This window comes from Pelophylax lessonae (assembly GCF_965119305.1).
Source record: "Pelophylax lessonae genome assembly, chromosome: 2".
NCBI classification, from domain to species: Eukaryota; Metazoa; Chordata; class Amphibia; order Anura; family Ranidae; genus Pelophylax; species Pelophylax lessonae.
In genome coordinates this window covers 738,585,402-738,597,099 of record NC_138769.1, presented here as the reverse complement: position 1 = coordinate 738,597,099, position 11,698 = coordinate 738,585,402, and the positions used below count along the sequence as shown (strand labels likewise).

Genomic DNA, 11,698 nt, shown 5'->3' with positions numbered 1-11,698 from the left:
ATAGCCTGGTCAGGAATGGGGTAAAATCTTCCGGTCTTAAAGCGGTTAAAAATACGCTCATTGAGAATTTTTTCGTCAAAGACATGTAGCTAAATACATTTTGGCCTAAATATATGACAAAAATTGAATATATTGGATATTTTTTATCTGTCAAAGTAGAAAATGTCAATTTTTTCGCAAAATTTTTGCTATTTTTTTATTAATATCGCAAAAAATGAAAAGCGCATAGGTGATCAAATACCACCAACAGAAAGCTCTGTTTGTGGGAAAAAAAGGACGTCAATTTCGTTTGGGTACGGCGTTGCATGACCGCGTAATTGTCGGTTAAAGTCGCGCAGTGCCAAGTTGCAAAAAGTGGCCTGGACGTAAAGCAGGAAAATTCTCCGGTGGTAAAGTGGTTAAACATCCCCTCAATACAAAGACTGTGATATCGCTCTATGCATTTCTGTATGTGGTATTCTAACGCATGCATTGACCCGCATAAATACTGAAGTTTAATACAAAATTTAAATGTGCGTGATCCTCGTAGGCGTGTAAGGGTGAACAGAAAAGAAAACAAAATGCAGCAGTGTGATCCTCATGGGCAGGTAAAGATGAATTCAAAAAGTATTACCAGAAAAGGTGACCATTGCATATCTTGGGCAGGTAAAGATGAATTCAAGTGTAATAACAGAAAAGGTGACCATTGCCTATCTTGGGCAGGTAAACAGGAACACAAAAATTTGAATACAGCAGTGTGATCCTCGTGGGCGGGCAAAGGTGAACTCAGAATGAGCTCTACATCTTTAGCTGTACATTTTAGTATGCACAACTGAACAAGGCTTTGTGGTTTTTTTTTCTGCCAGGTGTGGAATCTGAAGGGATCTACCGAAAGAGTGGACAGAAATCAAAGATCACTGGTCTTCTGGAAGCTCTGAAGAAAGATGCTCGAAGTGTGGTCTTCAAGGAGGAGGAACCTGTAGACAATGTGTCTGACACCCTCAAAAGGTTCTTCAGAGAACTCGGGGAGGGAATATTCACAGAGCATTGCAGGCAGTGGTTACATGTTACAGGTGAGCAGGGCTTTTCTTCTCAGAGAATAGGTGCAGGAACTCCCCCTTTCTGGGTCAATTCTGGTCTCTGCCCCTACCCACCCCCAAGCACCGTTTCTTGATTCAAACCCTCAACCTCTCAGTGCTGCCCCCTTTAGAGAATACAGAGCCAGGTATCCTTTTGTGGTGCTAAGTAATTTGTATGGAATTTGGTAATAGCAAGAAAAGCAGGTAAATGCAACCACCAGCAATAGACCCTCCCCAGCAACCACAGATCTCCTAGCATCAATAGACCCCTTCCTCAACAGCAGGTCCTATCCAGCAACAGTTGACTCCCCAGCATCATAAGCCCCCTTCCAGCAAACCAGCAACAATTGACGTCTCCAGAAACAATAAACAACTATGCAAAAATAGATACCCTCCAGCAACAATAGATCCCTCAGCAGCCAGTACCAAAAGACCCTCCAGCACACTCCAGCACCCCTTGCCATTAAATACAGTACCATTCAGTACTAAAGGTGCCGGAACTGCGTTCCCCCGCGTTCCTGCTGAAAAAAAGCCCTGCAGGTGATAGAGATGTCCGGTTGTCTCGTGTTTTTGTTCACCAAGTCACACTATAGAATCCACCATTCCTTTTATAGCAGTGATAAGGGTGAACAAGGTGGAAGGAGGTTCATGGATTTCTAGGGTGTAGCTGAAAATATGGAGTCACCCACCATGTAAATGACTTGGGATGTCTCCAGATACTACCAAATCCCGTCTGTCACCAAAATGTGGTCTTGGGCTTTTCCAGGTTACTGATGTGACCCTAAAATATTTGGTCTTAAATTATTTCTGTCGCTGAAGAATACAGTAGATGCAGCTTGTGCTTATAGAAGGTGCCTTGTGTTCCAAAACACCCTATGTACAAACAGTGCTGAGCCATGGTCAGGTCTTAGTAAGCAGCGGATTGGGGAGCCAGGACATCGATGCCACAAGAAAGTCAGTCTTCAGTACAGAGAGCATTTGTCCAGGAAAAATGAAAGCACAGACAAGGGGTAAATATTACTTATTGGGGGGATAGTGTTGGGGGTTACAGGGAGAGTTAGTGTTAGAGTTATACGGAGGGTTAGTGTTGGGGGTTACAGGGAGGGTTAGTGTTGGGATTACAGGGATGGTTTGTGTTGGGGTTACAGAGAGGGTTAGTGTTGGGATTACAGGGAGGGTTAGTGTTGGGGTTACAGGGAGGGTTAGTGTTGGGGTTACAGAGAGGGTTAGTGTTGGGATTACAGGGAGGGTTAGTGTTAGAGATATACAGAGGTTTAGCATTAGGGGTAACGGGAAGGGTTAGTGTTGGGGTTAGAGGAAGGGTTAGTGTTGGGGTTACAGGAAGGGTTAGTGTTAGGGTTACAGGAAGGGTTAGTGTTGGGGTTACAGGAAGGGTTAGCATTAGGGTTACAGGAAGGGTTAGTGTTGGGGTTACAGGAAGGGTTAGTGTTAGAGATATACAGAGGTTTAGCATTAGGGGTAACGGAAAGGGTTAGTGTTGGGGTTAGAGGAAGGGTTAGTGTTGGGGTTACAGGAAGGGTTAGTTTTGGGGTTACAGGAAGGGTTAGTGTTGGGATTACAGGGAGGGTTAGTGTTAGAGATATACAGAGGTTTAGCATTATTGGTAACGGGAAGGGTTAGTGTTGGGGTTACAGGAAGGGTTAGTGTTAGGGTTACAGGAAGGGTTAGTGTTGGGGTTACAGGGAGGGTTAGTGTTAGGGTTACAGGGAGGGTTAGCATTAGGGTTACAGGAAGGGTTAGTGTTGAGGTTACAGGAAGGGTTAGTGTTGGGATTACAGGAAGGGTTAGTGTTGGGGTTACAGGGAGGGTTAGTGTTAGGGTTATAGGAAGAGTTAATGATGAGGTTAAAGGAGGGTTAGGCTACATTCACACAGGTGAATAGGGCCGGTGGGAATAGTAGCAGCAGAAAAAGGAGATTCCTACTGCCCCTCTCAGCGGCTAGGTTCAGCCACCAACCCCATTCAGTATAATGACAGGAACTGCCACTACAATTCCCACCAGCCTTAATCACCAGTGTGAAAGTAGCCTTGGTGTTAGAGTAATACGGATGGTTAGCATTGGGGTTACATGAAGGGTTGGGGTTTATGGAAAGGGTTGGCATCGAAGTTATAGGAAGCGCTAGTGTTGGGATTACAGTAGGGTCAGTGTTGGGGTTATAGGGAGGGTTAGCATTGGGGTTATAGGGCCAGCGAATCATAGGGTTATAAAGGAAGGGTTAGTATTGGGGTTATAGGAAGGATTAATTCTGGGATTACCGGGAGGGTAGGCATTGTGTAAGAAAACCTTTTGAAACAGCAAAGAAAATGTTAGGCAGCAGGAATGTGGACAGTCAGGACCGTCTTTAATATTGATTGGACCCTGGGCAAACATTTTCTTGGGCCCCAACCCCATGCAATTTTGTTCTCCAACTGCTTTGAGACATACAATAAATTGCAACTAGACTCAAAATCTATGCAGCTGATCAGGAAGCGATTGCAATTAGTTGCCAAAGATTACAGCAGATCATTACCACTCACTGGTTGCTGGAGGTTACAGCACATCATTACCGCTCATAGATTGGTTGCTAGAGGTTACTGCACATCGTTACCGCTCAAAGATTGGTTGCTAGAGGTTACTGCACATCATTACCGCTCATAGATTGGTTGCTAGAGGTTACTGCACATCGTTACCGCTCAAAGATTGGTTGCTAGAGGTTACTGCACATCATTACCGCTCATAGAGTGGTTGCTAGAGGTTACTGCACATCATTACTGCTCATAGATTGGTTGCTAGAGGTTACTGCACATCATTACTGCTCATTTTTTGGTCGCTAGAGGTTACTGCACATTAATATTGCACACTGATTGGTAGCTAGAGATTACAACAGATCACTACTGTTCTTTGATTGGTTGCTAGAGGTTACTGCACATTAATACCGCTCACTGATGGTTGTTATAGATTACTGGGCATTATTACCACTTACTTTTAGGTTGTACTGTACTTCAGTACTGCCCCCACTTCCTCTATACTGCACCTAGTACCTCAGTACTGCCCCCACCTCCTCCATACTGCACCTAGTACCTCTATACTGCACCCACCTCTTGTGTACTGCACCCACCTCTTGTGTACTGCACCCACCTCCTCTGTACTGCACCCACCTCCTCTGTACTGTACCCACCTCCTCCGTACTGCACCTACCTCCGTACTGCACCCACCTCCGTACTGCACCCACCTCCATACTGCACCCACCTCTTCTGTACTGCACCCACCTCCTCTGTACTGCATCCACCTCTTGTGTACTGCACCCACCTCCTCCATACTGCACCCACCTCCTCCGTACTGCACCCACCTCCTCCATACTGCACCCACCTCCTCTATGCTGCACACACATCCTCTATACTACACCCACTGCACCCACATCCTCTATACTACACCCACTTTCTCCATACTGAACCTGGTATCTCTATACTACATCCACCTCCATACTGCTCCTAGTACCTCATTACTGCACCAACCTCCTCCATACTGCACCTAGTACCTCTAAAACGCACCCACCTCCTCCATACTGCACCTAGTACCTCTATACTGAACCCACCTCCTCCACACTGCACCTAGTACCTCTATACTGCCCCCACCCCCATACTGCACCTAGTAACTCTATACTTCACTCACCTCCTCCATCCTGCACCTAGTACCTCTATACTGCACCCACCCCCATACTGCACATAGTACCTCTATACTTCACCCACCTCCCCCATACTGCACCTAGTACCTCTATACTGAACCCACCTTCTCCACACTGCACCTAGTACCTCTATACTTCACCCACCTCCTCCATACTGCATCTAGTACCTCTAAAATGCACCCACCTACTCCACACTGCACCTAGTACCTCTATACTGCACCCACTCCCATACTGCACCTAGTACCTCTATACTTCACCCACCTCCCCCATACTGCACCCATCTCCTCCATACTGCACCTAGTACCTCTATACTGCACCCACCTCCTCCATACTGCACCTAGTACCTCTATACTGCACCCACCTCCTCCATACTGCACCTAGTACCTCTTTACTGCACCAACCTCCTCCATACTGCACCCACCTCCTCCATACTGCACCTAGTACCTCTATACTTCACCCACCTCCTCCATACTGCACCTAGTACCTCTTTACTGCACCAACCTCCTCCATACTGCACCCACCTCCTCCATACTGCACCTAGTACCTCTAAAATGCATCCACCTCCTCCACACTGCACCTAGTACCTCTATACTGCACCCACCTCCTCCACACTGCACCTAGTACCTCTATACTGCACCCACCCCCATACTGCACCTAGTACCTCTATACTTCACCCACCTCCCCCGTACTGCACCTAGTACCTCCAAAATGCACCCACCTCCTCCACCCTGCATCTAGTACCTCTATACTGCACCCACCTCCTCTATACTGCACCTAGTACCTCTATACTGCCCTCACCCCCATACTGCACCTAGTATCTCTATACTGCACCCACCTCCTCCATACTGCATCTAGTACCTCTATACTTCACCCACCTCCCCCGTACTGCACCTAGTACCTCTATACTGCACCCACCTCCATATTGCATCTAGTACCTCTATACTTCACCCACCTCCCCCGTACTGCACCTAGTACCTCTAAAATGCACCCACCTCCTCCACACTGCACCTAGTACCTCTAAAATGCACCCACCTCCTCCACACTGCACCTAGTACCTCTATACTTCACCCACCTCCTCCACACTGCACCTAGTACCTCTATACTGCACCCACCCCCATACTGCACCTAGTACCTCTATACTGCACCCACCTCCTCCACACTGCACCTAGTACCTCTATACTGCACCCACCTCCTCTATACTGCACCTAGTAGGCTCTCAACTTACTGTTATCAGTTACATTGTTCTCATCTATCTCTGAAGACTACAGAACACACCCTCCTATGTTGTAGAGATGAGGAGAGGAGGGGTGTTCTGTAACCCAGTCCTACTCCTTCATAGAATACAGTGCAGTGAGTGAGCGTTGTCACCCTGGGACAGGAAATGTATTACTAAATCCAGATTAAGAAGAATTATAGCAGTTAAGTGTCTCCTCTTTTCCTCCAGGGATTCAGGATGAGGAAGAGAGAATACGACACTACCAGGAGCTGCTGGAGATCCTTCCACCTGTCAACAGAGCCACATTAAAAGCACTAATCAGTCACTTACACTGGTAATTATTTATCATTGGGACAGTGGCCGGGCTACGGCGTACTCTCAGCCGGAACTGAGCCACAGCACTGGAAGACTACGGTAGATCCCAAAATATCTCAGGAAACCATTTCAGAGAGGGTGTGCGCTATCTTACAGAACTGAGGGTTGTTTGCTCATCTTTGGGGATCCTGGATAGTTTACCTCCTAGGTGCCTCAAGTGATATTCCAGGGGTACAGACTGAACCTTCACCTCCCATTCCCACCTCACCTTCAACCTTCCTATGTCACCGCACAGATTGGCAGACCTACCTCTGCTCCTTGGGAGATTACTGGACCCAGATGTCATTGCCCCATCTCCTGTGCAAGAACGGTTTCAGCAGTTGTGCTCCAACCTGGTCACTGTTCTGTTTCCTAAAGAGAAGATCTGTCTCTCTTGGGGCCTGTAAGTCCACAGAGGTCCCTTCCACAACTCTTACATCTAAACCCCGAGTGCTCTCCTAGGTGCTGGCCCCAGTGTTAGCCTGAGTGTGTTCTCATAGCATCCCAATAGGTATTCACCAGATCCTTCCCTTCCCCAGAGGGACTTTCTGGCTCCTGTGGTTAGCTAGGACAGGGCCCCTGCACCCCGAGTGTTCTCCAGTGCACTGACCCCAGTATTAGTCCAAGTGTATTCTTCCCATCTCTCTCTCTTCCCCCTCTCCCGTCTCCCTCTCTTCCCCTCACTCGTCTCTCTCTCCCCTTCTCCCATCTCTCTCTCTTCCATCTCTCTCTCCCCCTCTTCTGTCTCTATCCCCCTCTTCTGTCTCTCTCCCCTTCTTCTATCTCTCACCCCTTCTTCTATCTCTAGGCCCCTCTCACGTCTCGCTCTCTCTCCTCCTCTCATGTCTCTCTTTTCCCCTCTCCCGTCTCTCTCTCTCTCTCTTCCCATCTCCTGTTTCTCTCTCTCTCTCTTTCCATCTCTCATTCTCTCCCCCCTCTCCCATCTTTCTCTCTCTTCTTTCCCATCTCTCCTCTCTCTCTCTTCTCCTCTACCATGTCTCCTCTCTCTCTTCTCCTCTCCAATCTCTCCTCTCCCATCTCTCCTCTCCCATCTCTCCTTCTCTTCCCCTCTCCCGTCTCTCGCTCTCCCCCTCTCACATCTCTCCCATCTCTCGCTCTTCCCCTCTCCTGTCTTTCCCATCTCTCACTCTTCCCCTCTCCCGTCTCTCTTTCCCCCTTTCCCGTCTCTCACTCACCATCTTCCGTCTCTCTCTCTCTCTCATCCTCTCAGGTCTCTCTATCTTCCCATCTCTCGTCTCTCTCTCCCTCTCTTCTGTCTCTCTCTCTTGCCCCCTCTCTTCTGTCTCTCTTTCTTGCCCCCTCTCGTCTCTCTCTCTCTTCCCCTCTCCCATCTCTCTCTCTTCCCCTCTCCCTTCTCTCTCTCTCCATCCTCTTCTGTCTCTCTCCACCTCTCCCGTCTCTCTTTCTTCCCCTCTCCCGTCTCTCTCTCTCTTCCCCTCTCCCGTCTCTCTCTCTCTTCCCTTCTCCCGTCTCTCACTCCCCCTCTCTCCTCCGTCTCTCTCTCTCTTCCCCTCTTCCATCGCAGTCTCTCCCCCTCTCCCGTCTTTCCATCTCTCCCCCTCTCCCGTCTTTCCATCTCTCCCCCTCTCCCGTCTTTCTCTTTCTCTCCCCCTCTCCCGTCTTTCTCTTTCTCTCCCCCTCTCCCGTCTTTCCATCTCTCCCCCTCTCCCGTCTTTCTCTTTCTCTCCCCCTCTCCCATCTCTCACACTCTATATGTTGGTGATTTATTTTTTTCTCTCGCAGTATTCAGCACTTTTCAGGGGTCAATCAGATGAACATCCACAATCTGGCCATTGTGTTCGGTCCCACGCTCTTCCAGACGGATGGACAAAACTACAAGCCGGGCCGAGTGGTGGAGGACCTCATCAACTTCTACCTGGAAATATTTCATGTACGTCAAACCCTATGACTCTTCTATAGCACTGGCCTAGACTGAGGCGGAAATACCCACAACTTATAATTCGGATCAGTACAGCCATGTATGACCCACCAAGTGTGGCCCTTTGGTACCTATGGTGTGGCCCCCAGGCCCCAGCAGCCAATAGAGGTAGCACTGATTTGTAAAGGGGTTGTAGTGGCGGTGATCTCTGACAGTCTCATGTTACATATTCCCAGTTACTAACAGTCTCCTGTAGCGTATTTAAAGTCTTTGACTGTACCAGTAGAATGTTAGCAGTCTCTAACCACCTCAGCCACCTCTGAAAATTCTTGGTAGTACAACAGGAACTGAATAGTACGTGTGGCCCCCTGGGGGTGTCTTGGGCCCACAGTTTTGCCACTGTTTTTTACAGACTGCTGGAAGCAGCAGTTTAGATCCCCCTCCCACAATCCTATGTGATACCCAATTATAGTCCTCCTCTGAGACATGCAGCTACCAAAATTGTACAGTGCAGACTGCAGACAGGTGTAGACTGCAGACAGGTGCAGACAGCAGACAGGTGCAGACAGCAGACAGGTGCAGACAGCAGACAGGTGAAGCCTGCAGACAGGTGTAGACTGCAGACAGGTGCAGACATCAGACAGGTGTAGACTGCAGGCATACACAGACAGATGCAGACAGGTGCAGACTGCAGACAGATGCGGACTGCAGACAGGTGCAGATGCAGACAGGTGCAGACTGCAGACAGGTGTAGACTGCAGGCATACACAGACAGGTGCAGACTGCCGACAGGTGCAGACGCAGACAGGTGCAGTCTGCAGGCAGACACAAAGGAGTGCAGACAGGAGTAGACTGCAGACAGGTGCAGACAGGTGCAGACAGCAGACAGGTGTAGACTGCAGGCATATACAGACAAGTACAGACAGGTGTAGACTACAGACAGATGTAGACTGCAGACAGCAGAAAGGTGTAGACTGCAGGCATTCAACAGACAGGTGCAGACGCCGACAGGTGCAGACTGCCGACAGGTGCAGACGCAGACAGGTGCAGACTGCCGACAGGTGCAGGGTGCAGACAAGTGCAGGCAGGTGCAGATGCAGACAGCAGAAAGTGTAGACTGGAGACAGGTGCAGGGTGCAGACAGGTGCAGGGTGCAGACAGGTACATGAAGACCTTCTATATGTAGACCAGTTCTGTTTCCTGGATGGAATGTTTTTCCCGGGTGATTTATTTGCTGCCAGGTTCAGATGTGTGATTGCATCCTCCTTCATGCCCCTCCCCCTCCCCTCCCCCACCCAGTGCAGTCAGCTGCAGGCGGAGTCACTGTCCTTTCTCTGCAGGTGGACCCGCAGGAGCTCCAGAAGCAGCTGGACATCGCCTCCACCATTATGAAAGTGCGGAACCCCCAGGCCAAGCCCAGGGTAAGACGCAACGCGGGGGGCGGAGCAGAGGGGACCCCTCATTTCCTAGAAATATCAGTCCTCATTATCAATCTTCTCCTCGCAGGGAACCGACTTCATCTGTTCTGTCTACCTGAGAGAGGTGAAGCCGGAGTGTGAGCAGAACGTCCATGTGAGTACCTGTCATCTGTCACCCTGTGTATGTGAGTACCTGTCATCTGTCACCCTGTGTATGTGAGTACCTGTCATCTGTCACCCTGTGTATGTGAGTACCTGTCATCTGTCACCCTGTCCACGTGAGTACCTGTCATCTGTCACTATGTGTATGTGAGTACCTGTCATCTGTCACCATGTGTATGTGAGTACCTGTCATCTGTCACCCTGTGTATTTGAGTACCTGTCATCTGTCACCACGTGTATGTGAGTACCTGTCATCTGTCACCGCATGTATGTGAGTACCTGTCATCTGTCACCCTGTGTATGTGAGTACCTGTCATCTGTCACCGTGTGTATGTGAGTACCTGTCATCTGTCACCCTGTGTATGTGAGTACCTGTCATCTGTCACCACGTGTATGTGAGTACCTGTCATCTGTCACCGCATGTATGTGAGTACCTGTCATCTGTCACCCTGTGTATGTGAGTACCTGTCATCTGTCACCACGTGTATGTGAGTACCTGTCATCTGTCACCACGTGTATGTGAGTACCTGTCATCTGTCACCGTGTGTATGTGAGTGCCTGTCATCTGTCACCCTGTGTATGTGAGTACCTGTCATCTGTCACCCTGTGTATGTGAGTACCTGTCATCTGTCACCACGTGTATGTGAGTACCTGTCATCTGTCACCGCATGTATGTGAGTACCTGTCATCTGTCACCCTGTGTATGTGAGTACCTGTCATCTGTCACCACGTGTGTGTGAGTACCTGTCATCTGTCACCGCATGTATGTGAGTACCTGTCATCTGTCACCCTGTGTATGTGAGCACCTGTCATCTGTCACCACGTGTATGTGAGTACTTGTCATCTGTCACCCTGTGTATGTGAGTACCTGTCATCTGTCACCCTGTGTATGTGAGTACCTGTCATCTGTCACTGTGTGTGAGTACCTGTCATCTGTCACCCTGTGTATATGAGTACCTGTCATCTGTCACTGTGTGTATGGAGTACCTGTCATCTGTCACCCTATGTATGTGTACCTGTCATCTGTCACCCTATGTATGTGTACCTGTCATCTGTCACCCTGTGTATGTGAGTACCTGTCACCTGTCACCACGTGTATGTGAGTACCTGTCTATCATCTGTCACTGTGTATGTGAGTACCTGTCTATCATCTGTCACTGTGTATGTGAGTACCTGTCTATCATCTGTCATATTTTCTTACTCTTTTCCAGATTGCGGTCACCATGACGGCCCAGGAGCTGGTGGAGACGTTGCTGGAGAGGCGGAACATCTCGCTGAAGGCGGGAGAATATTGGAGCTGCGTTGAGGTGGATACCGCAGAGGAGATAGGTAGGCGGGCAGCAATGTCTGGGCGGTACAATTTCCCGGTATGACAATGTTTTCTGACTACGGAGCTAGAAATCGGAATTCCATTACTGAACACTGGCAGCAATGCTGGGGGTTATTATTATGGTCACTGTTACCAATGCTGGGGGTTATTATTATGGTCACTGGCACTAATGCTGGGGGTTATTATTATGGTCACTGGCACTAATGCTGGGGGTTATTATTATGGTCACTGACACCAATGCTGGGGGTTATTATTATGGTCACTGGCACTAATGCTGGGGGTTATTATTATGGTCACTGGCACTAATGCTGGGGGTTATTATTATGGTCACTGACACCAATGCTGGGGGTTATTATTGCGGTCACTGGTACCAATGCTGGGGGTTATTATTATGGTCACTGGCACCAATGCTGGGGGTTATTATTATGGTCACAGGTACCAATGCTGAGGGTTATTATTATGGTCACTGGTACCAATGCTGGGAGTTATTATTATGGTCACTGGCAACAATGCTGGGGGTTATTATTATGGTCACAGGTACCAATGCTGGAGGTTATTATTATAGTCACTGGTAC

General features: G+C 48.8%; 1 protein-coding gene across 6 annotated transcripts in view; it reads left to right on the top strand.

Annotated features, from left to right (window-relative positions):
• The window catches only part of ARAP1 (ArfGAP with RhoGAP domain, ankyrin repeat and PH domain 1), a 406,767-nt gene that overhangs the window by 345,350 nt on the left and 49,719 nt on the right, over positions 1 to 11,698 (top strand). For all 6 annotated transcript variants that reach the window (XM_082244568.1, XM_082244572.1, XM_082244571.1 and 3 more), the window contains exons 21-26: positions 846 to 1,052; positions 6,188 to 6,293; positions 8,078 to 8,225; positions 9,554 to 9,634; positions 9,720 to 9,785; positions 11,005 to 11,122. In XM_082244568.1, coding sequence (XP_082100694.1) covers positions 846 to 1,052; positions 6,188 to 6,293; positions 8,078 to 8,225; positions 9,554 to 9,634; positions 9,720 to 9,785; positions 11,005 to 11,122 — 726 coding nt within the window. The remainder of the gene's footprint in view (positions 1 to 845; positions 1,053 to 6,187; positions 6,294 to 8,077; positions 8,226 to 9,553; positions 9,635 to 9,719; positions 9,786 to 11,004; positions 11,123 to 11,698) is intronic.